Source organism: Oncorhynchus kisutch, linkage group LG4, assembly GCF_002021735.2.
Source record: "Oncorhynchus kisutch isolate 150728-3 linkage group LG4, Okis_V2, whole genome shotgun sequence".
Lineage (NCBI taxonomy): Eukaryota > Metazoa > Chordata > Actinopteri > Salmoniformes > Salmonidae > Oncorhynchus > Oncorhynchus kisutch.
The window spans coordinates 17880387-17908142 of NC_034177.2; the positions used below are offsets into that span (position 1 = coordinate 17880387).

The 27756-nt window shown below is 41.9% G+C and overlaps 1 protein-coding gene across 3 annotated transcripts in view; it reads right to left on the reverse strand.

The window, feature by feature from the left end:
- xxylt1 (xyloside xylosyltransferase 1) overlaps positions 1-27756 on the reverse strand; it is a 91438-nt gene that overhangs the window by 56749 nt on the left and 6933 nt on the right. For all 3 annotated transcript variants that reach the window (XM_031822555.1, XM_020480374.2, XM_031822556.1), the window contains exon 3: positions 13910-14057. In XM_031822555.1, the coding sequence (XP_031678415.1) occupies positions 13910-14057 (148 nt within the window). The remainder of the gene's footprint in view (positions 1-13909; positions 14058-27756) is intronic.

Sequence of the window (27756 nt, forward strand, 5' to 3'; positions counted from 1 at the left end):
GCAATCGGAAATCTGTATTTTTGGGCGCCGATTTCCAAATTTCTTTTTTATTTAAATTATTTTTACAATTTTTATACCTTTTATTTTACAGTGGGGCAAAAAAGTATTTAGTCAGCCACCAATTGTGCAAGGTCTCCTACTTAAAAAGATGAGGCCTGTAATTTTCATCATAGGTACACTTCAACTATGACAGACAAAATGAGAAGAAAAAAAATCCAGAAAATCACATTGTAGGATTTTTTATGCATTTTTTTTGCAAATTATGGTGGAAAATAAGTATTTGGTCAATAGGAGGTTTTCACTCAATCTCACGATACATGGCCCCATTCATTCTTTCCTTTACACGGATCAGTCGTCCTGGTCCCTTTGCAGAAAAACAGCCCCAAAGCATGATGTTTCCACCCCCATGCTTCACAGTAGGTATGGTGTTCTTTGGTGGCAACTCAGCATTCTTTGTCCTCCAAACACGACGAGTTGAGTTTTTACCAAAAAGTAATATTTTGGTTTCATCTGACCATATGACATTCTCCCAATCTTCTTCTGGATCATCCACATGCTCTCTAGCAAACTTTAGACGGGCCTGGACATGTTCTGCCTTAAGCAGGGGGACACGTCTGGCACTGCAGGATTTGAGTCCCTGGCGGCGTAGTGTGTTACTGATGGTAGGCTTTGTTACTTTGGTCCCAGCTCTCTGCAGGTCATTCACTAGGTCCCCCTGTGTGGTTCTGGGATTTTTGCTCACCGTTCTTGTGATTATTTTGACCCCCCCCCCCCCCCCCCCCCACGGGGTGAGATCTTGCGTGGAGCCCCACATCGAGGGAGATTAACAGTGGTCTTGTATGTCTTCCATTTCCTAAAAATTGCTCCCACAGTTGATTTCTTCAAACCAAGCTGCTTACCTATTGCAGATTCAGTCTTCCCATCCTGGTGCACGTCTACAATTTTGTTTCTGGTGTCCTTTGACAGCTCTTTGGTCTTGGCCATAGTGGAGTTTGGAGTGTGACTGTTTGAGGTTGTGGACAGGTATCTTTTATACTGATAACAAGTTCAAACAGGTGCCATTAATACAGGTAATGAGTGGAGGACAGAGGAGCCTCTTAAAGAAGTTGTTACAGGTCTGTGAGAGCCAGAAATCTTGCTTTTTTGTAGGTGACCAAATACTTATTTTCCACCATAATTTGCAAATAAATTCATTAAAAATCCTACAATGTGATTTTCTGGATTTATTTTTCTCATTTTGTCTGTCATAGTTGAAGTGTACCTATGATGAAAATTACAGGCCTCTCATCTTTTTAAGTGGGAGAACTTGCACAATTGGTGGCTGACTAAATACTTTTTTGCCCCACTGTAACTAGGCAAGTCAGTTAAGAACACATTCATATTTTCAATGACTGCCTAGGAACTGTGGGTTAACTGCCTTGTTCAGGGGCAGAACGACAGATTTTCACCTTGTCAGCTCAGGGGTTCCAATCTCGCAACCGCACAGTTAACTAGTCCAACACTCTAACCATTGCACTCCACGAGTAATCTGCCTGTTATGCGAATGCAGTAGAGGCCAAGGTAAATTGCTAGCTAGCATTAAACTTATCTTATAAAAAACAATCAATCATAATCACTAGTTATAACTACTAATCCAGTTTAGCAGGCAATATTAACCAGGTGAAATTGAGTCATTTCTCTTGCATTCATTGCACGCAGAGTCAGGGTATATGCAAGTTTGGGCTGCCTGGCTCATTGCGACCTAATTTGCCAGAATTTTAGGTAATTATGACATACATTGAAGGTTGTGCAATGTAATAAGAATATTTAGACTTCGGTATTTTATCTAACGGGTGGCATCCCTAACAGTTCCGTATTTCACTGAATAATAAACATTTTGTTTTCGAAATTATAGTTTCCGGATTCTATCATATTAATGACCAAAGGCTCGTATTTCTGTGTGTTATTATGTTATAATTAAGTCTGATTTGATCGAGCAGTCTGACTGAGCAGCAGCAGGCCCGTAATCATTCATTCAATCAGCACTTTCGTGCGTTTTGCCAGCAGCTCTTCGCAAGCACGACGCCGTTTATGACTTCAAGCCTATCAGCCTAATGGCTGGTGTAACCAATGTGACATGGCTAGTTTGTTAGCTGGGTGTGTGCTAATACTGTTTCAAACGTCACTCGCTTTTAGATTTGGAGTAGTTATTCCCCTTGCGCTGTAAGGGAGCGATGGGTAACGATGCTTCGAGTGTGGCTGTTGTCGATGTGTTCCTGGTTTGAGCCCAGGTAGGGGCGGAGAGGGGGACGGAAGCTATACTGTTACACTGGCAATACTATAGTGCCTATAAGAACATCCAATAGTCAAAGGTATATGAAATACAAATGGTATAGAGAGAAATAGTCCTATAAATACTATATTAACTACAACCTAAAACCTCTTACCTTGGAATATTGAAGTCTCATGTTAAAAGGAACCATCAACTTTCATATGTTCTCATGTTCTGAGCAAGGAACTTAAACATTAGCTTTTTTACATGGCACATATTTTTATATGGCACATATTACTTTCTTCTCCAGCACTTTGTTTTTGCATTATTTAAACCAAATTTAACATGTTTCATTATTTATTTGAGGCTAAATTGATTTTATTGATGTTTTATATGAAGTTAAAATAAGTGTTAATTCAGTGTTGTTGTAATTGTCATTATTACAAAAAATATATATAATAATACATGTAAAAAAAAAAAATTGTATTTTTATTATTATTATTATTATTATTATTATTTTTATCGGCCAATTAATCGGTATCGGTGTTAAAAATCATAATCGGTCGACCTCTAGTGTGTGTGTGTGTTTAGCTTCAAAGCTTGAGATCCACTATAGGCCTGCTATTGAACTCAAGCGGAGAAATCTTAATTTTCCAAATTTGACAATGTTCTTTATTTTCTACATTATTTTTCAGTCCAAACAAAATCAGTATCCTGGCCTCCTGTCTGGTAAAGACCCCCTCCAAAGCTGAGAGAAAGAAGTTCAAAAGAATATTAATCAATCAATGCAGACATACCTCGAGAAGGGGCCCATGTTCAGAAACACTGCAAGCAGGGAGGGTCTATCCCAGCGCAATCCTATCTGCATACAGAGTAGCTGCCCGAGCTCTATCCACAATATGAACAGGACATCAAAGATGCTGTAGAGGGAAAGGACATTTCATCCTTGATGAGACGACCGATGCCTTTGGAAGATGTGCACTCGCTATCCTACTCCAGCCAGTGGGTGAGCGACCTGTTGTAGCAGATCTGGCTTTCTTGGACCACGGTGTCTCAAGCGGTCATTTCCAGCCTCAACAACAATGGGGTTGACTTTAACAATGTGTGACTTTTGTAAGCGACTCAGCTAGCTACATGAAGAAGACTTTCCCTGGCATCTTGAAGGGCCTCTTTCATAACTCTAGACACGTCACCTGCTTTGCCCATCTCCTGAGTCTGGTGATGGAGGTTTCTCCAGAGGTATTTGAGGACGTGAACAGGCTGTGTGCTTTGGTGAAGAAGGTGTTCTGTCAAGCACCCCAGCATCGTCTGGACCTTTATTTTTTATTTAACCTTTATTTACCTAGGAAAATCAGTTAAGAACATATTCTTACAATGATTTGCCTACAAAAAGGCAAAAGGCCTCCTGGGGTGATGGGGGGCCTGGGATTAAAATTAAAAAATAAAAACGTTTTAAATATAGGACAACACACACACCACAACAAGAGAGACCTAAGACAACAACATAGCAAGGCAGCAACACATGACAACACAGCATGGTAGCAACACAACATAACAACAACATGGTACAACACAACATGGCAGCAGCACAAAACATAGTACAAACATTATTGGGCACCGAAGATCATGAGACCATTCATTCTGAAAAATGGCCATTCTCTTGTGATGCCTGTGTATACTGTGCAGACCATGTGCAGCTCTTGGATATGTGCTGTGGAGTACCTGACAGAGTACATGGATGTGTTCACCAACTTCACTATGAACTTACCAGAAACTGTGAAGTGTCCAGGACTTTGTGCGCTGCTGAGGGAACACAAAGCCCAGCTGAAGGCACAGGCAGTGTTCATTGTGGAGCATAGTGTGGAGATAGTGGCTAAACTGACAAAGCTGGAGGAGACCTCTGTGCCAACAGCTCACAACATCACCAGCAAGCTGGAGGACCTGCAAATGCAGTTTGAGTATGGCTGACGCCCTCAAACAACTGAGCTGCTGAGGCAGCTTCCAGAGAAAGACAGGCTCTCCTGCACTGAATTGTTCCAGTATGCCATGGCAGCGTGCTCAATAAAGCTGCAGACTGTGCTGGACAAGCACCTCTGCCTTCACCTGTTCAAGTCACTAACTGAGCCAGCCCGGGTGGTTTGCGCAAAAAAACGACATTTAGAACTATGTCCATGCCATCCCTTCTTGAGCCAGGTGTCTGCAGAGGAGTGGCACAGATAGAATGCATTTGGAAAGTATTCAGACCCCTTGACTTTTTCAACATTTTGTTACGTTACAGCCTTATTCTAAAATGTACTAAATAGTCCCCCCCAATCTACACACAATAATAATAATTACAAAGCAAAAACAGGTTAAGACATTTTTGCTCATTTATTATTATTTTTAAATTGGAGGAAATATCACATTTACATAAGTATTCAGACACTTCACTCAGTTCTTGAAGCACCTTTGGCAGCAATTACAGCCTCAAGTCTTCTTCGGTATGACGCTACAAGCTTGGCACACCTGTATTTGGGGAGTTTCTCCCATTTTTCTCTGCAGATCCTCTCAAGCTTTGTCAGGTTGGATGGGGAGTGTTGCTCCACAGCTATTAGGGCTCTCCAAAAATGTTTGATTGGTTTCAAGTCCGGGCTCTGTCTAGGCCACTCAAGGACATTCAGAGGCTTGTCCCGAAGCCACTCCTACATTCACTTGGCTGTGTGCTGCTTAGGGCGATTGTCCATTTGGAAGATGAACCTTCGCCTCAGTCTGAGGTCTTGAACGCTGTGGAGAAGGTTTTCATCAAGGATCTCTCTGTACTTTTCTTCGTTCATCTTGCAATCGATTCTGAATGGTCTCCCAGTCCCTGCCGCTGAAAAACATACCCACAACATGATGCTGCCACCACGCTTCACTGTAAGGATAGTGCCGGGTTTCAGGCCAAAGAGTTCAATCTTGGTTTCATCAGACCAAAGAATCTTTTGTCTCATGGTCTGAGAGTCCTTTAGGTGCATTTTGGCAAAAATCCAAGCGGGCTGTCATGTGCTTTTTACTGAAGAGTGGCTTCCGTCTGGCCACTCTACCATAAAGGCCTTATTTGTAGAGTGCTGGGGAGAAGGTTCTCCCATCTCCACAGAGGAACTCTAGAGATTTTCCAGAGTGACCATCTGGTTCTTGGTCACCTCCCTGACCAAGACCCTTCTCACCTGATTGCGCAGTTTGGCCGGGCGGCCAGCTCTAGTAAGAGTCTTGCTGGTTCCAAACTTCTTCTATTTAAGAATGATGGAGGCCACTGTGTTCTTGGGGACCTTTAATGCTGCATACATTTTTTGGAGCTCCAAGGACAATTCATATAACCTCATGGCTTGGTTTTTGCTCTTGGTTTTTGCTCTGTCAACTGTGGGACCTTGAGTAGACAGGTGTGTGCCTTTCCAAATAAATGTCCAATAAATTGAATTTACCACAAGTGGACTCCAATCAAGTTGTAGAAACATCAAGGATGATCAATGGAAACAGGGATGCACTGGAGCTCAATTTTGAGTCTCATTGTCACGCCCTGACCTTAGAGAGCTTTTTATGTCTCTATTTTGGTTTGGTCAGGGTGTGATTTGGGTGGGCATTCTATGTTCTATTTTCTATGTTTTTGTATTTCTTTGTTTTGGTCGGGTATGGTTCTCAATCAGGGACAGCTGTCATTCGTTGTCTCTGATTGGGAATCATACTTAGGCCTTTTCCCCTTTTGCCAGTGTGGGGAAGTTGACTTTTGTTAGTGGCACTATAGCCCTGTAAGCTTCACGGTTGTTTCTTTGTTTGTTGTTTTGTTGGCAACATTTTAAATAAAAGGAAAATGTACCCTCACCACGCTGCACTTTAGTCCACTTCTTTCGACGGCCGTGACACTCATAGCAAAGGATGTGAAAACTTATGTAAATAAGGTATTTTTTTATGTAATCAATTTTAGAATAAGGCTGTAACATAACAAAATGTGGAAAAAGTCAAGGGGTCTGAATACTTTCCAAATGCACCATGCATGGGCATCGACAAGGCAGAAGCTATTGAAGTGAGTGCAGTGGACTGGTGGGCAGCTAGCCAGGACAGTATGCCGGCCTTAGCTCACATTGTGGTGATACATCTGTGCCTCCCACGACCTCAGTGGATGTAGAGACTTATCTCACATTATCAAATGCTAGTATAATAGCATTGAGCACTAAAATGCATGTCAGTCACACCCCCCCAAACCCACCACTCTATCTATGTTTTGGTTTGAAGCAATTTGATAATAGTTAATGAATAGTTATATGATGAATGGAACGAAAAGACAGAATTGGTAATCTAATCAATTTGGTATTTATGTATTTATAGATGGATCCATCAATGTATTATTTGTATTTATATGCCTTTGCACTTTGCTGATGACGCTCTACTTATTGATCTATAATATTTTTCCATAAGGTAACGTTTACGATAAAAGAAATAAGGTTGAGTCAATGTAGAGGTTATTTTTGACTGTAATTTAATAGAAGGATAACCAAAGCCTCATTGATAACCATAGGTTCATAAGCATTTATTTACATGAAACCATGTTCCCAATGTTATTCAATTACAGTTGAAGTCAGAAGTTTACATACACCTTAGCCAAATACATTTAAACTCAGTTTTTCACAATTCCTGACATTTCAACAGAGTAAAAATTCCCCGTCTTAGGTCAGTTAGGATCACCACTTTATTTTAAGAATGTGAAATGTCAGAATAATTTACATACACTAGTCAACTTAGTGTATGTAAACGTCTGACCCACTGGAATTGTGATACAGTGAATTATAAGTGAAATAATCTGTAAAGAATTGTTGGAAAAATTACTTGTGTCCTAACCGACTTACCAAAACTATAGTTTGTTTACAAGAAATTTGTGGAGTGGTTGAAAAGCGAGTTTTAATGACTCCAACCTAAGTATATGTAAACTTCCGACTTCAAATTGTATATGTTACAACACTAGAGGCAAAAAAAAGCTTTCCGCAGAATTTCAGATTTTCAGCATAAATCGCTGCAGAAAATAGAAAAAATCTTTAAAGATACCATACTTTAGACAAGTTAAACATACCAGGCAGAAGGCTACAGAGGTTAAAGGGCAATCTATAGTACAGGGACAGAGCAAACACCTCACCATTGTTCCTGTAAACAGTCAAGGGATATGGGTGGAGAAATGCAACCACTCACAGAGAGTCATGGCCACAGAGCGACCATCCACTGGACAGGTTTTTTTTTTTTACAATGCTTTAAAATAAAAAAATAAAATGATTATTCATGTAGGCGTGAACAAAATGTAAAAATAACTGGGAAAAACAAGCTCACACTTCAGTCTCTGCCCAAGCAAGATGAACAAGGCATCTGCGGATCACAATCAATAAGCACATGGACCTTAATGCCCCCCCCCCAGCAAAAACACAGAGGCTCCTCCAACCCTTAAGTCACAGACTTATTTTAGTATTAATTGGAATGCCATCAGAGGATGGACTGTTTAAAGTAAGACCAGAATGGAGCCCAAGCCTCAAACAGTTTGGGGTTCCCACGTGAATTTAATTTGATTTTTTCTAGTTTCAGAGAGCACAACACATCCCTCACCCAATATTTATAAGATGGGGGAGCGGTTGGAAAACCGTCCGGACCCGGTGATTTACCACTTTTCATTGCGGACAGTGCTGTTGCAATCTCCTCAAGCGTAAATTCTTCTTCTAGACAGTCATGGGAGTCTGTATCAATTGAAGGCATATTCAAGCCATTAAAGAAGGAGTCAATCAGCAAGGGGCCTTGAGGGGATTCAGAGGTGTATAGTGCAGAGTAAAATTGTTTAAATTGATCATTGATCTCTTTATGTATAACTGTGGTGGCACCAGACGGGGTCCTTATTTGTGGGATTAAACGTGAGTCCTCAGATTTACGGATCTGATGCGCAAGGAGTTTACTGGCCTTGTCGCCTTGTTCATAGACTTTGTATCGAGCTCGCAAGAGTAACTGTTCAGCTTGCCTGGTAGAAAGCTCAAATTCAGATTGGAGTAGTTGGCGCTCTTTATGCAGATCAGAGGAAGGATCCGTAGCATACTTCTCATCCAGTGTGGCTATGGACTCGCTCAGGTCCCGAAGTCGCTGGGAGCGAACTCTGTTTTGGTTGGCTGTATAAGAAATAATTTGGCCACGTAGGTATGCTTTGAGAGACTCCCATATGGTAGAGCAGGACATATCTGGTGTTGAATTAGTTTCTAGGAATAAGGTGATTTCAGAAGAGATGAAATTGACAAACTCCTTATCTGAGAGTAAAATGGGGTTGAGACGCCATTGATAACACATAGGAGGTCGCTGGGGAAACTCTAGTTCAAGCACTAATGGTGAATGGTCAGAGATAACAATACTCTCGTAAGTACACTGCCGAAGGTTAGGCAGAAGTTTTTTGTCCAAAAAGAAGTAATCAATACGGGAGTATGTTTGACGAACATGAGAATAAAAGGAATACTGTCTATCTGTAGGATGTAGGAAACACCAGGCCTCAAACATAGCATATTTCTGAAGAAAGGATTGAATAAGTAGGGCACATTTAGATGGGCCTGTATTTGTTTGTGAGGACTTGTCAAGAACTGGGGACATTTTACAGTTGAAATCCCCCCCTAAAATCAACAAATGAGAATCTAAATTGGGAATAGCAGACAGAAAGGATGAAATGAAACTTGTGTCATTCCAATTGGGAGCATAAACACTAGCCAAAACAAGAGGGGTAGAAAACAGTTCACCGGTTACTATGACGTATCATCCCTTAGGATCAGCAATAACCTCAGAAGCTACAAAGGGAGTAGCTTTATCAACCAGAATAGCAGCACCTCTTGATTTACTATGAAAGTTTGAGTGGAACACTTGACCAACCCAGTCCTTACGCATCCTAAAATGCTCACCAGTCTGCAAACAAACAAACACCGGCCACGAACGATGTGTTTACAATACCGCGTTGGTAATAAATCATTATATGTTCGACCGCAACTTCTGGGGTAGCTAGCTAGTTTTAGCTTAGTATCTAGCTAGCACCAATACAACCAGCCTGAAAACAATGACCAGTAGAAACTGAAGTCATGTTCACTATTCTTAGCAATGATTTAGGAATCCTTGTGAGTAAGTATTAGCTAGGCAGCCACTTGTTGTTCGCCTATTGAAATTTAACTTCAGTTCATGAAAATAAATAGCTAGCCAGCTACTTAACCCTGTTGCCCAAAACGAACGCTGTAAGCAGCTAGCTAGCTTCATCTGGCTAGTGAGGCTAGACTTGACTGGGTTATGTGTTGTGAAGCTAGCCACAATAAGGATTAGGCACAATAGTGGAATTTGCGGTTTGCCTTCAAAATTAAAGTAACTCTTTGAAAGTGATGCAGAAGGTTACAATTGGTGGAATCATGCCATATTTAGACTAGATAATGTTAAACAAGGTTGGAATGTGAAGCAATGAAATGGGGTATCAGTCTACTCCGTGACACCCACAGAACACAACTGTGAAGAGTTTATGCAAATAATAGCATTGTAGCTCCTATCGCGGGACTGTGACTGTGTGAAATCACATCTGCAGTCAGCCTATTGTGTGTATTGACATTCATATTGCACAGTACAGCTTTACCTAAGGTTTGGGGATCAATGAAATTAGGTATCAGCCTACTCAATACCTAATGTATGTTTCCCAACATCCTTCTCAGAGTTATCAGACTCCAAAAGATCCACGCAATATTGTTTTTCCTCTGGAATAGTGTTCAATACACATAGGTTGACAGTAAATGTGGCTCAATTCACAGTCCCGCAATAAGAGCTACAATGCTAATGTTCTCTGGGTGCCATTGAGTAGACGGATACCCCATGTCATTGATCCACAATCCATAGGTAAAGCTGTATGGTGAAATAAGTATGCCCCCAATGCAATTCTAAAGTATAACACATCCAGTGTGATTTCAACAGATTTGTCAAATTAACAAATTGTCTTTTGTTGATTTTATATAACATTCCGAACTCATTTACCATGATCTATTCAATTATGGCATAATTCTACTATTTGTATCACTGTCAATGACATAGTTGTATTTTGAAGGCTAACTGCAAAGTTTAACAATAAACATCTTCGTGAAAAATAACATGGAAAAAACAAGCCAGTCTGGCGTGTCAACAATACACACGTAACAAACAATCTTACACAAAGACATGATGGGGAACAGAGGAATAAATACATGTAGATTGATTGGGGAATGAAAACCAGGTGTGCATGGAACTAGACAAAACAAATGGATACATGAAAAATGGAGCGGCGATGGCTAGAAAGACGGTGACGTTGACCGCCGAACACCGCCCAAACAAGGAGAGGAGCCGACTTCGGCGGAAGTCGTGACAACCCCTTCACACCGATTCAGTACTGGTACCCTGTGTATATAGCCAAGTTATCGTTACTCATTGTGTATTTATTATTACATTTATTATTTTTCTATTTTCTTTCCTTCTGCATTATTGACAAAGGGCCCGTAAGTAAGCATTTCACTGTTAATCTAAACCTGTTGTTTACGAAGCATGTGACGAATAGCATTTGATTTGATTTAGGCTGTTGATCAGTCCCTCACTGTACATACTTGTGAGTCACTTTGGAGTTGAATGTTTGACAAGTGACAGTATTGTATGATGAAATTGTTGTGACCTGAAATGTCAAGGTTGCCATTTTTCCCCATTTGCATTGCCTCATGCTACCCATAGTGTTCTGTATGGTTGGAGTAATGAACAGTTCGTATGGCTGGGGTAAGAGGGAGAAAGCCTAACACAAATCATCTATAGCCTCCACAGAGAGCTACATATTTTCCAAAACAGCTGGAACACTTTCATATAAATGATAAACATCAAAACAATAAATAAAATAACTGCACTTGACCCACTTTCCCTCACATCTCAGTTTGTGGCAATTCTAGTGATCACTCAACTGTGCAGAAAATATAAGGTCCACACACACAAAATCACATTCACAATCACACAAACTGCCTATCTTCAAGTGAAGTGAAAACTCCAGCAGTCCCTCTGAAGATATAACAATTCCTCTGACGAAGGAAAAGCTACTTGGTGAATCTGAAGCGAGAATTGCAGAAAACATGGACAGAAAAAACATCTATTCAACCTCACGTTAGCCTTCAATTGCTATTTGAAAGGGCAAGCAGTAAATTGGCTGGGCAGATGTGAAAGCTCAGAGTGACAACAGATCAGACAGAGGAACACAGCACATTCATTCTTAATCATTCCTCTCTCAGGCCTCGTTTGATTCTTTTGAGTGTGTTTCATGCCTGCATTTTTTCTTCAGACCTCTTTGACTGAGCCTTGAGCGATGTGTTGTTGACCAGTCTAGTGTGAATGACAAAAAAGTATTGAGAAAAAGAAAAAAAAGCTCTTCCACCAGTCCGTGAAGTCTGCAAATGTCAAGCTGCAATCTTCTCCCGGATGTAACTTCTTATAGGAATTCAGGATTTCTTGGAATCCAAGGCTTGTGTTTCTGGTGCATTCACTAAAGGCACTTTGGGTCATGTTTACACTGAAACTTTGCTTCCTACGACCTAAATGGACAACTGACTGACTGATCTTATGACATATGGTGAAGACATGTTTTCACTTTGTCATTATGGGGTACTGTGTGTAGATTTTGAATTCAGGCTGTAACACAACAAAATGTGGAATAAGTCAAGGGGTATAAATATGAGAGTGAGTGAATGTGTGTGAAATTGAATGAGAATGTATGAGTGTATTTGAGCATGTGAGAGATAAAGAGAGTGAGAGTATTTGCAAAACACTCCTCAGTGTCTCATCCGAGAGCCCATCTGTGCCCACTCACTAATCAAGTCATGACTCACTGAGGGTTACACCCTCTACTACAAAGATTCATGTGCTGAGATCTACGAACTTGCATGCGGTGGGTGGAGTCAGATTTTTTAAAACAACATTCACCTTTTGGTAGCATGATACCTCACCGGTCCAGACTCCCAAATAGAAACATTCAAAAGGGGGCGACAGAGGTTTTCTTGTTGTCTTCTCATTTGTGGTGAAAGAAAAATAAGTGTCCCTCTAATTGTCTTCCCTTGCTAGCAAGTTGGATAAACACTGCACGCTAGCTAGCCTTTTTGCTTTGGACATCTCCATGTGAAATAATACAATTTATAATTAAATAATATTCTTACAGTATATTTGCCAGTGTAACCTATAATATTATCCCAATTTGATTTGATAACAAATTCTTATTGTCAATGACGGCCTAGGAACCATGGGTTAACTGCCTTGTTCAGGGGCAGAACGACAGATTTTTACCTTGTCAGCTTAGGGATTCGATCTAGCAACCTTTCGGTTACTAGTCCAACGCTTTAACAACTAGGCTCCCTACCGCCCCAGAAGCACACAGCATCTGATTTTACATTTCAAAATAGCCTAGGATAATGTTATCACTTCTAAACATATTTTTGGGGGGGATTCTAATCAGGCTACAATGTTTGGTTTATTGATTGAACAGTCGCTGAGATTATATTTGGTTATCAATGCAAAATAGGTTGTTTATTTAATGCAAAGCTAAACCAAAACATCAATCTTGAAAATAAAGTGATTTTGAAGTTGATTTTCTTCCCACATTGCCATTTGAAATAATCTGATTCATAATTAAATATGAATATATTTCCCAGCGTAACCTACCATGTTATTCCCCTTTGATATGCTGCTTCAGTATTCACTCCCATTTCAGCAAAGAATAGCTGTTTTTATCAATAGCCTGGAATCACTAGTTATTACTTCTAAATAAAAAACAACTTTTGTGGGGACTTTAATAAGGATCCAATTTTTGGGGGTTTATTGCTTGAACAGACACTGAGATTATATTTGCTTAAAAAAAGCAAATTAGGCTACTTTGATGCATAGCCTACAGATCAGATCAAGGAACCAAGTGAGCTGTATTGCCTACACGGCTGCACAAGGAATTATACAGCGCGTTACAATTTTCATGTGGCACGGCAGTATGTTGAATGTCAGAGCACACTACAAGGAGCTACGACATTGCAACACTGCGCTCCGAATCTACGTCGGGTATAAATCGGCCTTTAGAGAGAGGCTGAGGAAAAAAACCATTGTGCACACAGACAAAGAGAGAGAGACAGACAGCTAGCTATCTCTACACAGCCTTCTGGGATTCTGACTCCATTGGGGCAGATTAGCCTGGTCCCAAGATTGGTTTGTGCTTTTGCCTACTCCATTGTCAATCCAAACCATTTTGCATGAGAATTCCATAAGGAGTTGGCAAGAGAACAGAAACAGACTGGCACCCAGGCTAGCTAGATTAGTCATCCACCAAAGCACAGAACTTCAGATTGAGCTGGTCACCTTGGGATAGACTTCAGGGTACTTTCTGTGAGTCATCCAAAGTAAAAATAGTAGTAAACATCTGATACAGACCTCGGGAGCAAAGCACACCCAACTAATATAGTGAGTTTGATTTGATTTGATTTTGATTTGAGTGACACTTAACTTCATAGTTTTACACGGTAATGATATCTTCTTCTGATGGTATCAACTGTGCAGTGGAACATACAGTAAATACCTATGAAAACGTGAAACATCATTCAGATTTGGCTTTGTAAATAAAGTAACTCTTACCTGCGGGCATGATGTGGTGCATGGCCACTGACAGGAAGAAGATGGCGTCACTATAGTAGGCCCCGGAGCCGGCGCTGAAGTGCTTCTGCATGGCCTCCACGATGGGGAAGAGCTTCTGGCTCAGGACCCCCACGTCATGGAACACCACCTTCACCACAAACAAGGGCAGTCAGGCATATGAGAAACATGTCATTCAGACATTCAAGTAATTCAGAATTGATACGGACAATTGTACAAGACACATGCCCATGACATTTATAACCTTATTGTTCTAATTGCAAAGGGGATGTGCATAAGGGTTCCTCACGATCAAACACCCTCCCCTCTCCAGGAGCCCCATCTCCCTGACTCTCCTCAGCAGGTCACACTCCAAGCTACCCCAGGGGCCCTAATCCCATGGTGCAGTGCAGGGATTTGGCTTAGAAGCAGAACCGGGCCGCATTCCCCAGTCAGATCATGTGGATCTCCCTCCAGATTATAAGAAGAGGATTTTACATATATTTATTTCTGCAGAAACAAATATGATCAAAATTGTTCCAGATCATATGTCTTGGTTAAATGCTACTGTATTAAAAGTGTGTGTGTGTGTGTGTGTGTGGGGTTAACGGGATTAGGCGATAAGGGAGACATATTTAATCAGATCTGTGTGCTTGGGGTGTGCAGACATCATTTAATGTTCCATAACCGATTAAGGTAAGCCTCCCCTACCGTATGTCTGGTAATAAAAACAGCCCTGGAGATGGTATTGTGGAACAGCACCTAGACCTAGCTTTGGAAAAAGGGAACTCTTACGTAAGCCCATTTTCCGGTGCATAAGTGTTATGTAAGCTACCCACTAGCCACAGTGCAATTAAAGACCTTCATCACATTAACATTGGATTCAATCAATTCAAAATTCTTAACCCAACAAATGGTGATATTGCCTTTCCCAAATGACATACAGCTGAGAGCGCCTGAGCACAGAAAATTAAACATTAATGATGTTTATTTATAGATTTTGCTTGTATATTTAATAGATGAAGTTATTTTTTAAGAGCTATGGATGAATAATTGAGATAGTAAACAAGACGGGGCAGAGCTCCTCCCAACAACCCACATGTACTAAATAATACAGGAAAAGTGTCGGGGATTCCTCAGTTGTACACTTATTACAATTATATTCCTCAGTTGTACTGTACCAACGTCCTACTTACATTCTATTTTGACATCATCGAGCACAACATAAAGAAAAAGGATGGCAAAAGAAAGCATTAGAGAAAGAAAAAAAAAACTCACCTACTGTATCATAACAAGGCTTTTTCTGGATCAAAATGGGGCTTAGGTGGTGGGCGTGGCCAATGGTGCGCTCTCTGACCAAAAACTTTAGAAAATGTGCTGTTTTAAAACTAATTTCGTGCTACACCATCTGAGTGACTCAAACATTTACAGTTGATGTCGGAAGTTTACATACAGTGCCTTGCGAAAGTATTCGGCCACCTTGAACTTTGCGACCTTTTGCCACATTTCAGGCTTCAAACATAAAGATATAAAACTGTATTTTTTTGTGAAGAATCAACAACAATTGGGACACAATCATGAAGTGGAACGACATTTATTGGATATTTCAAACTTTTTTAACAAATCAAAAACTGAAAAATTGGGCGTGCAAAATGATTCAGCCCCTTTACTTTCAGTGCAGCAAACTCTCTCCAGAAGTTCAGTGAGGATCTCTGAATGATCCAATGTTGACCTAAATGACTAATGATGATAAATACAATCCACCTGTGTGTAATCAAGTCTCCGTATAAATGCACCTGCACTGTGATAGTCTCAGAGGTCCGTTAAAAGCGCAGAGAGCATCATGCATCACCTTCATTACCAAGGTGGCATAGCAGTTCAGACGTCTTTTGTCCTCGTCTTGTCGTGTCCTGTATATATATATATATATTTACAACTTTTTCACATACATTTTATTTTTATTTTCCATCAACTCATCTTCAAAACACTCTCCTGCAACCCGCCTCACCAATGTATATCTATAAAAAAGTATTATTTACCTCAGATCTGTAATCCTCCAAGAAGCTAGCCAGAAACTCCAAGAAGCTAGCCTGAAACTAGCCAGAAGCTAATTCAGAAGCTAGTTCAGAAGCTAGTTAGCTCCTTTACTGGCAAATCGTTAGTATTCAGCTAACCACGGTTTGTGGTCATCAGCTATCCTTTAGCTCGAAAATCTAGCGCCAGTTCTGTACGGCGCAGCGCGGCTCGGAACGGAACATACCGGACCAATTTTTCTCTCCATGTCCCTGGATTTCGACTGCTCTCTGGACATTCATACCCGGATCTCACAGCTAGCTAGCTGCTATCCGTGTGATTATCGGCCTTCGTCGATTCCGGAGCAAACATCAATTATTCCGGAGCTAGCAAGCTCCGTCAATCACTCCTGAGTTCCATCAATCACACCTGGGCTGCAGTCACCTATCCGGACCCGTTTTACTGCCTTCGCGGAGCCCCATCGGGCCTTCACAACTGGACTGCCGACGTTATCTACCCGAAGGAGTTATTCGGCTGGCTCCTCCGTCGCGACGTTACCTGAACGCCCATCTGCGGCCTGCTAACCGTTAGCTGTCTTACCGGCTGCTATATGAATAGACAATCGGACAATTTTTTTATTTTTTTATTATTATTATTATTATTATTATTATGTTTTCTTCTTGGGCCTCTATAACTATATCTATTGTTTTTATTTTTGTTGTTGTTGTGTGATTTGGATTAATCCCCTCTACCACACGGAACCCCACTAATCTACTGACGGAACGCAAGAGGTGGCTAACAACAGACCTCCATCCTATGCTAGCTTGCTACCGATGCCCTGGCTAGCTGTCTAAATCACCAACCAACCTCTCCACTCACCGGACCCTTTTGATCACTCGACTAAGCATGCCTCTCCTTACTGTCAATATGTCTTGTCCATTGCTGTTCTGGTTAGTGTTTATTGGCTTATTTCACTGTAGAGCCTCTAGTCCTGCTCACTATACCTTATCCAACCTATTAGTTCCACCACCCACACATGCAATGACATCTCCTGGTTTCAACGATGTTTCTAGAGACAATATCTCTCTCTTCATCACTCAATACCTAGGTTTACCTCCACTGTATTCACATCCTACCATACATTTGTCTGTACATTATACCATGATGCTATTTTATCGCCCCCAGAAACCTCCTTTTACTCTATGTTCCAGACGTTCTAGACGACCAATTCTCATAGCTTTTAGCCGTACCCTTATTCTACTCCTCCTATGTTCCTCTGGCGATGTAGAGGTGAATCCAGGCCCTGCAGTGCCTAGCTCCACTCCTATTCCCCAGGCGCTCTCTTTTGACGACTTCTGTAACCGTAATAGCCTTGGTTTCATGCATGTTAACATTAGAAGCCTCCTCCCTAAGTTTGTTCTATTCACTGCTTTAGCACACTCTGCCAACCCGGATGTTCTAGCTGTGTCTGAATCCTGGCTTAGGAAGACCACCAAAAATTCAGACATTTTAATTCCAAACTACAACATTTTCAGACAAGATAGAACTGCCAAAGGGGGCGGTGTTGCAATCTACTGCAAAGATAGCCTGCAGAGTTCAGTCCTACTATCCAGGTCTGTACCCAAACAATTTGAACTTCTACTTTTAAAAATCCACCTCTCTAAAAACAAGTCTCTCACCGTTGCCGCCTGCTATAGACCACCCTCTGCCCCCAGCTGTGCTCTGGACACCATATTGCCCCCCATCTATCTTCAGAGTTCGTGCTGCTAGGCGACCTAAACTGGAACATGCTTAACACCCCAGCCATCCTACAATCTAAACTTGATGCCCTCAATCTCACACAAATTATCAATGAACCTACCAGGTACCTCCCCAAAGCCTTAAACACGGGCACCCTCATAGATATCATCCTAACCAACTTCCCCTCTAAATACACCTCTGCTGTCTTCAACCAAGATCTCAGCGATCACTGCCTCATTGCCTGCATCCGTAATGGGTCAGCGGTCAAACGACCTCCACTCATCACTGTAAAACGCTCCCTGAAACACTTCTGCGAGCAGGCCTTTCTAATCGACCTGGCCGGGGTATCCTGGAAGGATATTGATCTCATCCCGTCAGTAGAGGATGCCTGGATATTTTTTTTAAATGCCTTCCTAACCATCTTAAATAAACATGCCCCATTCAAGAAATTTAGAACCAGGAACAGATATAGCCCTTGGTTCTCCCCAGACCTGACTGCCCTTAACCAACACAAAAACATCCTATGGCGTTCTGCATTAGCATCGAACAGCCCCCGTGATATGCAGCTGTTCAGGGAAGCTAGAAACCATTATACACAGGCAGTTAGAAAAGCCAAGGCTAGCTTTTTCAAGCAGAAATTTGCTTCCTGCAACACTAACTCAAAAAAGTTCTGGGACACTGTAAAGTCCATGGAGAATAAGAACACCTCCTCCCAGCTGCCCACTGCACTGAAGATAGGAAACACTGTCACCACTGATAAATCCACCATAATTGAGAATTTCAATAAGCATTTTTCTACGGCTGGCCATGCTTTCCACCTGGCTACTCCTACCCCGGACAATAGCACTGCACCCCCAACAGCAACTCGCCCAAGCCTTCCCCATTTCTCCTTCTCCCAAATCCATTCAGCTGATGTTCTGAAAGAGCTGCAAAATCTGGACCCCTACAAATCAGCCGGGCTAGACAATCTGGACCCTTTCTTTCTAAAATTATCTGCCGAAATTGTTGCCACCCCTATTACTAGCCTGTTCAACCTCTCTTTCGTGTCATCTGAGATTCCCAAATTTTGGAAAGCAGCTGCGGTCATCCCCCTCTTCAAAGGGGGGGACAATCTTGACCCTAACTGCTACAGACCTATATCTATCCTACCGTGCCTTTCTAAGGTCTTCGAAAGCCAAGTCAACAAACAGATTACCGACCATTTCGAATCTCACCATACCTTCTCTGCTATGCAATCTGGTTTCAGAGCTGGTCATGGGTGCACCTCAGCCACGCTCAAGGTCCTAAACGATATCTTAACCGCCATCGATAAGAAACATTACTGTGCAGCCGTATTCATTGATCTGGCCAAGGCTTTCAACTCTGTCAATCACCATATCCTCATCGGCAGACTCGACAGCCTTGGTTTCTCAAATGATTGCCTCGCCTGGTTCACCAACTACTTCTCTGATAGAGTTCAGTGTGTCAAATCGGAGGGTCTGCTGTCCGGACCTCTGGCAGTCTCTATGGGGGTGCCACAGGGTTCAATTCTTGGACCGACTCTCTTCTCTGTATACATCAATGAGGTCGCTCTTGCTGCTGGTGAGTCCCTGATCCACCTCTACGCAGACGACACCATTCTGTATACTTCCGGCCCTTCTTTGGACACTGTGTTAACAACCCTCCAGGCAAGCTTCAATGCCATACAACTCTCCATCCGTGGCCTCCAATTGCTCTTAAATACAAGTAAAACTAAATGCATGCTCTTCAACCGATCGCTACCTGCACCTACCCGCCTGTCCAACATCACTACTCTGGACGGCTCCGACTTAGAATACGTGGACAACTACAAATACTTAGGTGTCTGGTTAGACTGTAAACTCTCCTTCCAGACCCATATCAAAACATCTCCAATCCAAAGTTAAATCTAGAATTGGCTTCCTATTTCGCAACAAAGCATCCTTCACTCATGCTGCCAAACATACCCTTGTAAAACTGACCATCCTACCAATCCTCGACTTTGGCGATGTCATTTACAAAATAGCCTCCAATACCCTACTCAACAAATTGGATGCAGTCTATCACAGTGCAATCCGTTTTATCACCAAAGCCCCATATACTACCCACCATTGCGACCTGTACGCTCTCGTTGGCTGGCCCTCGCTTCATACTCGTCGCCAAACCCACTGGCTCCATGTCATCTACAAGACCCTGCTAGGTAAAGTCCCCCCTTATCTCAGCTCGCTGGTCACCATAGCATCTCCCACCTGTAGCACACGCTCCAGCAGGTATATCTCTAGTCACCCCCAAAACCAATTCTTTCTTTGGCCGCCTCTCCTTCCAGTTCTCTGCTGCCAATGACTGGAACGAACTACAAAAATCTCTGAAACTGGAAACACTTATCTCCCTCACTAGCTTTAAGCACCAACTGTCAGAGCAGCTCACAGATTACTGCACCTGTACATAGCCCACCTATAATTTAGCCCAAACAACTACCTCTTTCCCAACTGTATTTAATTTTAATTAATTTATTTATTTTGCTCCTTTGCACCCCATTATTTTTATTTCTACTTTGCACATTCTTCCATTGCAAAACTACCATTGCAGTATTTTACTTGCTATATTGTATTTACTTTGCCATCATGGCCTTTTTTGCCTTTACCTCCCTTCTCACCTCATTTGCTCACATTGTATATAGACTTGTTTATACTGCATTATTGACTGTATGTTTGTTTTTACTCCATGTGTAACTCTGTGTCGTTTTATCTGTCGAACTGCTTTGCTTTATCTTGGCCAGGTCGCAATTGTAAATGAGAACTTGTTCTCAACTTGCCTACCTGGTTAAATAAAAGGTAAAATTAAAAAATTAAAAAATGAAGAACAAGGAACACACCAGGCAGGTCCGAGATACCGTTGTGAAGAAGTTTAAAGCCGGATTTGGATACAAAAAGATTTCCCAAGCTTTAAACATCCCAAGGAGCACTGTGCAAGCGATAATATTGAAATGGAAGGAGTATCAGACCACTGCAAATCTACCAAGACCTGGCCGTCCCTCTAAACTCTAAACATACAAGGAGAAGACTGATCAGAGATGCAGCCAAGAGGCCCATGATCACTCTGGATGAACTGCAGAGATCTACAGCTGAGGTGGGAGACTCTGTCCATAGGACAACAATCAGTCGTATATTGCACAAATCTGGCCTTTATGGAAGAGTGGCAAGAAGAAAGCCATTTCTTAAAGATATCCATAAAAAGTGTCGTTTAAAGTTTGCCACAAGCCACCTGGGAGACACACCAAACATGTGGAAGAAGGTGCTCTGGTCAGATGAAACCAAAATTGAACTTTTTGGCAACAATGCAAAACGTTATGTTTGGCGTCAAAGCAACACAGCTCATCACCCTGAACACACCATCCCCACTGTCAAACATGGTGGTGGCAGCATCATGGTTTGGGCCTGCTTTTCTTCAGCAGGGACAGGGAAGATGGTTAAAATTGATGGGAAGATGGATGGAGCCAAATACAGGACCATTCTGGAAGAAAACCTGATGGAGTCTGCAAAAGACCTGAGACTGGGACGGAGATTTGTCTTCCAACAAGACAATGATCCAAAACATAAAGCAAAATCTACAATGTAATGGTTCAAAAATAAACATATTCAGGTGTTAGAATGGCCAAGTCAAAGTCCAGACCTGAATCCAATCGAGAATCTGTGGAAAGAACTGAAAACTGCTGTTCACAAATGCTCTCCATCCAACCTCACTGAGCTCGAGCTGTTTTGCAAGGAGGAATGGGAAAACATTTCAGTTTCTCGATGTGCAAAACTGATAGAGACATACCCCAAGCGGCTTCAGCTGTAATCGCAGCAAAAGGTGGCGCTACAAAGTATTAACTTAAGGGGGCTGAATAATTTTGCATGCCCAATATTTCAGTTTTTGATTTGTTAAAACAGTTTGAAATATCCAATAAATGTCGTTCCACTTCATGATTGTGTCCCACTTGTTGTTGATTCTTCACAAAAAAATACAGTTTTATATCTTTATGTTTGAAGCCTGAAATGTGGCAAAAGGTCGCAAAGTTCAAGGGGGCCGAATACTTTCGCAAGGCACTGTACACCTTAGCCAAATACATTTAAACTCAGTTTTTCACAATTTAATCAGAGAAAAATTCACTGTCTTAGGTCAGTTAGGATCACCACTTTATTTTAAGAATGTGAAATGTAAGAATAATAGTTGATAGAATGATTGATTTCAGCTTTTATTTATTTATTTCAACACATTACATACACTCAATTAGTATTTGGTAGCATTGCCTTTAAATTGTTTAACTTGAGTGACTTCCTCCTTGCCGAGCGACCATTCAGGTTATGTTGATATAGGACTCGTTTTATTGTGGATATAGATACTTTTGTACCGGTTCCCTCCGGCATCTTCACAAGGTCCTTTGCTGTTGTTCTGGGATTGATTTGCACTTTTCGCACCAAAGTATGTTAATCTCTAGGAGACAGAATGCGTCTCCTTCCTAAGCGGTACGATGGCATCGAGGTCCCATGGTGTTTATACGTCTGGGGACCCCCCCCCCCCAGAAATGTCCAGGAACTTGCAGCTGCCTTGGTGGAAGAGTGTGGTAACATCTCACAGCAAGAACGTGCAAATCTGGTGCAGTCCATGAGGAGGAGATGCATTGCAGTACTTAATGCAGCTGGTGGCCACACCAGCTACTGACTGTTACTTTTGATTTTGACCCACCTTTGTTCAAGGACACATTATTCCATTTCTGTTAATCACAGAACAGAATCTGTTCAAGAGCCTTTTGATCCCAAAATCGGCGATCCGGTACCATTTGCCGCGTGGTAGCAGATTAACACTGGAGTGATAAATGATCAGATGAACATGTGCAGGTAGAGATACTGGTGTGCAAAAGAGCAGAAAAGTAAATAAAATAAAAACAGTATGGGGATGAGGTAGGCAAATTGGGTGGGCTATTTACCAATTTACCAATTTTATTTCACCTTTATTTAACCAGGTAGGCTAGTTGAGAACAAGTTCTCATTTGCAACTGCGACCTGGCCAAGATAAAGCATAGCAGTGTGAACAGACAACACAGAGTTACACATGGAGTAAACAGTTAACAAGTCAATAACACAGTAGAAAAAAAAGGGGGAGTCTATATACAATGTGTGCAAAAGGCATGAGGAGGTAGGCGAATGATTACAATTTTGCAGATTAACACTGGAGTGATAAATGATCAGATGGTCATGTACAGGTAGAGATATTGGTGTGCAAAAGAGCAGAAAAGTAAATAAATAAAAACAGTATGGGGATGAGGTAGGTGAAAATGGGTGGGCTATTTACCAATAGACTATGTACAGCTGCAGCGATCGGTTAGCTGCTCAGATAGCTGATGTTTGAAGTTGGTGAGGGAGATAAAAGTCTCCAACTTCAGCGATTTTTGCAATTCGTTCCAGTCACAGGCAGCAGAGTACTGGAACGAAAGGCGGCCAAATGAGGTTTAGGGATGATCAGTGAGATACACCTGCTGGAGCGCGTGCTACGGATGGGTGTGGCCATCGTGACCAGTGAACTGAGATAAGGCAGAGCTTTACCTAGCATGGACTTGTAGATGACCTGGAGCCAGTGGGTCTGGCGACGAATATGTAGCGAGGGCCAGCCGACTAGAGCATACAGGTCGCAGTGGTGGGTGGTATAAGGTGCTTTAGTAACAAAACGGATGGCACTGTGATAAACTGCATTGCTGAGTAGAGTATTGGAAGCTATTTTGTAGATGACATCACCGAAGTCAAGGATCGGTAGGATAGTGCTTCTACACCTGCATTGCTTGCTGTTTGGGGTTTTAGGCTGGGTTTCTGTACAGCACTTTGAGATATCAGCTGATGTACGAAGGGCTATATAAATAAATTTGATTTGATTTGATTTGATTTGATAGTCAGTTTTACTAGGGTAAGTTTTGCGGCGTGAGTGAAGGAGGCTTTGTTGCGGAATAGAAAGCCGACTCTTGATTTGATTTTCGATTGGAGATGTTTGATATGAGTCTGGAAGGAGAGTTTGCAGTCTAGCCAGACACCTAGGTACTTATAGATGTCCACATATTCTAAAATAACAGAATTTTGGTTGTCCCGCTGCACTGGTTTGAGAAGGGAAGCCCACATTGAGCAAAGCTTCCTCTCAGCTTTTCCTGGCTTGCTGACTCCAGTCCACTGAAGAGGGACTAGGGTCACGGACAGTCACCCCTCTACGTCATGGGAGCCTGCAGTAAACCAACCACGGTCATCGTGGAAAGTCCCATGTCCTGTCCCATGCTTGTACCCATTGACTAACAAATCATAAAGACACAAATCTGGCCAGAACCCATGGGACTAGGACTGGGAAAAACAAAACACACTTTCCTTCAGAGCACATGGACTGCTCTAGTGTCAACAAGGCCACATAAGCATATACACGTATGCAAGCACACACACGCTTGTTACAGTGTGTAACTCATACATGCATGCATGCATGTCTATGTAAAATCAGCAAAAAAAAGAAACGCCCTCTCACTGTCAACTGCGTTTATTTTCAGCAAACTTAACATGTAAATATTTGTATGAACATAACAAGATTCAACAACTGAGACAAACTGAACAAGTTCCCCAGACATGTGACTAACAGAAACGGAATAATGTGTCCCAATCAAAAGTGTGGACACCAGCTGCATTAATAAGTACTGCAGTGCACCAGATTTGCCAGTTCTTGCTGTGAGATGTTACCTGGGCATCTTTCTTTTGGTGTTTTTCAGAGTCAGTAGAAAGGCCACTTTAGTTTTCATAACTGTGACCTTAATTGCCTACCATCTGTAAGCTGTTAGTGTCTTAACAACCGTTCCACAGGTGCATGTTCATTAATTGTTTATGGTTAATTGAACAAGCACAGGAAACAGTTTTTAAACCCTTTACAATGAAGATCTGTGAAGTTATTTTGATTTTTACAAATTATCTTTGAAAGACAGGGTCCTGAAAATGGGACATTGGACTAGAATAGTAAGAGTTGTTTGTTTCGTTCACAGGGGTTTCGTTCACAGGAGTCTCAGACAGTTGTCACTAAACAGTCAGGGAGTCACGAAAGGGTTTACATAACTACTGTCCTATGTTGGCCCTCCTGAGAGATGAATAATTACAGAAATTAGGTGAGGATTTGCAGACAACCATGTCAACATGCCCACAGGCCATCACAGTTCACAGCCATCCCATTAGTGACTGCGTGTCATAGAGAGAGTGATTTGTTTCTGTGGTGGAAGCTGAATATTCATTTTTGTGTGTTTGAAACCACTGGGTTAGTCTGCATGAATGAACTGACACTATATAGACAGTCCCAGTGAAACATTTGGACACCTACTCATTCAAGGGTTTTTCTTTTACTATTTTCTACATTGTAGAATAATAGTGAAGACAATAAAAAAAACTATGAAATAACACATCATGTAGTAAACCAGAAAAAAAGTCTGGTGATTGTAGAGGCCAGGTCATCTGATGCAATACTCCATCTCTCCTTGGTCAAATAGCCCTTACACAGTCTGGAGTTGTGTTATGGGTCATTGTGCTGTTGAAAAACAAATAAGTGGGACTAAGCGCAAACCAGGGGCCTGTTGCACAAAAGTAGAATTAAGACATCCGGGATAAATGACTCAGCTGAGCTCAATGAAGCCAAAACATGTGCGTCCAGGCTTAATTGGTTGCACAAAGACCAAGCCAGGATGAGCAGACACGGATTCATTAAGCCAGGTGAAACCAATCCTGGATAGGTGCGCGCTCACGGCTCACTCAAATAGACCCCGCCACAGATCACAGATTAACTGATTTACCATGGCAACTAGAGCCGCGTACTTTTCCCCGTCGGAAGCACAAATCCTCATGGAGGCATACGAGGAGGTAAAAGATATAATTAAGAAGAAAGGCAACACCGCCACAGTGATAAAGCAAAGAGAAAAAGCGTGGCAAAGTATTGCAGACCGCCTGAATGCGTAAGTAGTGCACAATTACACACTCACCGCTCCGCTGAAACATCACAATTACAATTCAAATATTTAATTCACATCTCCAAAAATGCAGTTGTACTGTAATTATGAAACGGTTAATTTTTTTATTGAAATGCACTGCAGATATGAGTGAAATTGTGTAAAGTAACTCCATCACACTGTATAAAGCTATGATAAATTTTTTGATATTTTTACTGAAAACAAGACAAAAATACCAAGTAATTTTTTGCAGTGTGACTCCATTAAATGTGTGTGTGTGTGTGTGTAGATTAAACATGAACGGGCCAAAACGGACATGGCAGCAGGTCAAAATCAAATACAAGAACATTCTGCAGAATGGTATGGTCCCTGACTAATATTTAACAAAGCACAAGCATATATTGTACCCAGAAGGTGCCTGCTCACACATTGTCTGTACTGTTTTAGCATTGAAAAAGAATACCCACAGACAAGGCACGGGTGGTGGGTCACCAAAGGCTGACCTTACCCCAGCAGAGGACATGGCCTTGGAGCTAAATAAAGGCAGGCCCGTCTTAGAGGGGATCCCTGGGGGGAAAGAGACGAGCATAGGTTCCTCCCAAGATGCCACCCGCTTCATTCAAGGTATGTCCTTCCATCTCTACATGGGATACAACCACATTCATATTGAATCAATTTGGACTGTCTGACTTTGGTTTACCTATTGCCTTGCAGTGTCTGGCAGCACTGTGTTCCTGTTAGAGCCACCAGCACAAGCACCAGACGATGCTGATCCAGTGAGTACTCCATCAAAGGCATACTGTAGGCCTGGCATGTCTTGTCTACTAGCTTCAATATGAATCCGATTAAATGTGATAGGGTGAAGGCCCCAGTGCAACAGCACATGATGGAGACGATGATGAGGAGGAGACCATCTCTCTGGATTCCAGAAGGCATGAGGTATCATGTTAAGACTGTGAAAGTACTATTTACTCTACAATGGTGAGGAGTCCTCATCAAAATCAAAAAATCTAATTTCTTTTACAGGACCCAGATGCTATACAGTGGGAAAACCAGCCTGGCAACATAGTGCGTCTTAATAAAAGGACACCACATCCTGCCAAATTCCAGCTGCGCTAATTGTATTGTGTTCACAGAGCTCACAAGCTATCAGAAAGTTGTATGGCAACCACCTCCGGCGCCAAATAGAACTGGCAGACATAGACATTCAGTACAAGAAGAAAAAGATGGAAAATCTTGCACTGGAGTTCGAAATAAAAAAGAGGACAATTAGGAAACTGGACCTTGAAATAAAAAAAGGGAGGTGAGATATGCCTTCAATGTACACTGTATGCTAACTGTAACACAAATGTATTAATCATTATTTTTCTTTCCTCCCCCAGCTCCAAGAAGATGACACAGCTCAAAATAAAAAAATTGGTATATTCTCGTAAAGTCAAGTGAGCCATGACATATGAGCTCTTATTGTGAGCACACAGGACGGTGGCATCTTTCTAAGTTTTTATTTTTATTTTCCCAGCAATCAGTACAACCAAGTCATCGTTATAAGGCATCGCCCTCTTTTGCCCACCCCCCCAGCACCAGGTGTGGCCACTAGCCTATATGAAGGCCCAAAATTGTGTGTTCCTTTCTGCTCTGACAATGGCATGCCCATTCGTGCGAGATGTGGTGGATGAAGAAGCACTTGTGCTGAGGAGAGCCTTCAGGCGAGAAAGGGTCTTCAGGGACCGGTTGGACCCACTGGCCTTCCCTGATAACCTGTATCTTTCATATAGATGGACTTCTGCAGATGGCATCAGGTATCTATGCAGACTACTGGGTCCCAGGATTAAGCACCGCACTGCACGGAGCCATGCACTGAGTGTGGAGCAAATGGTTTGTGTGGCCTTGCGCTTTTTTGCTAGTGGAGCCTTCCTGTACTCAGTGGGGGATGCAGAACAGCTGAACAAGGCCACAATTTGCCGCACAATAAGGAGTGTGTGTCTGGCTATCAAAGCATTAGCAGATGTCTTCATCTCCTTCCCTGGCCACAGAAGACTCTGTGACATCAAAGAGGAGTTCTATAGGATTGCAGGTAAGAGGATCTACAAATTACAGGACAACTGTTAAC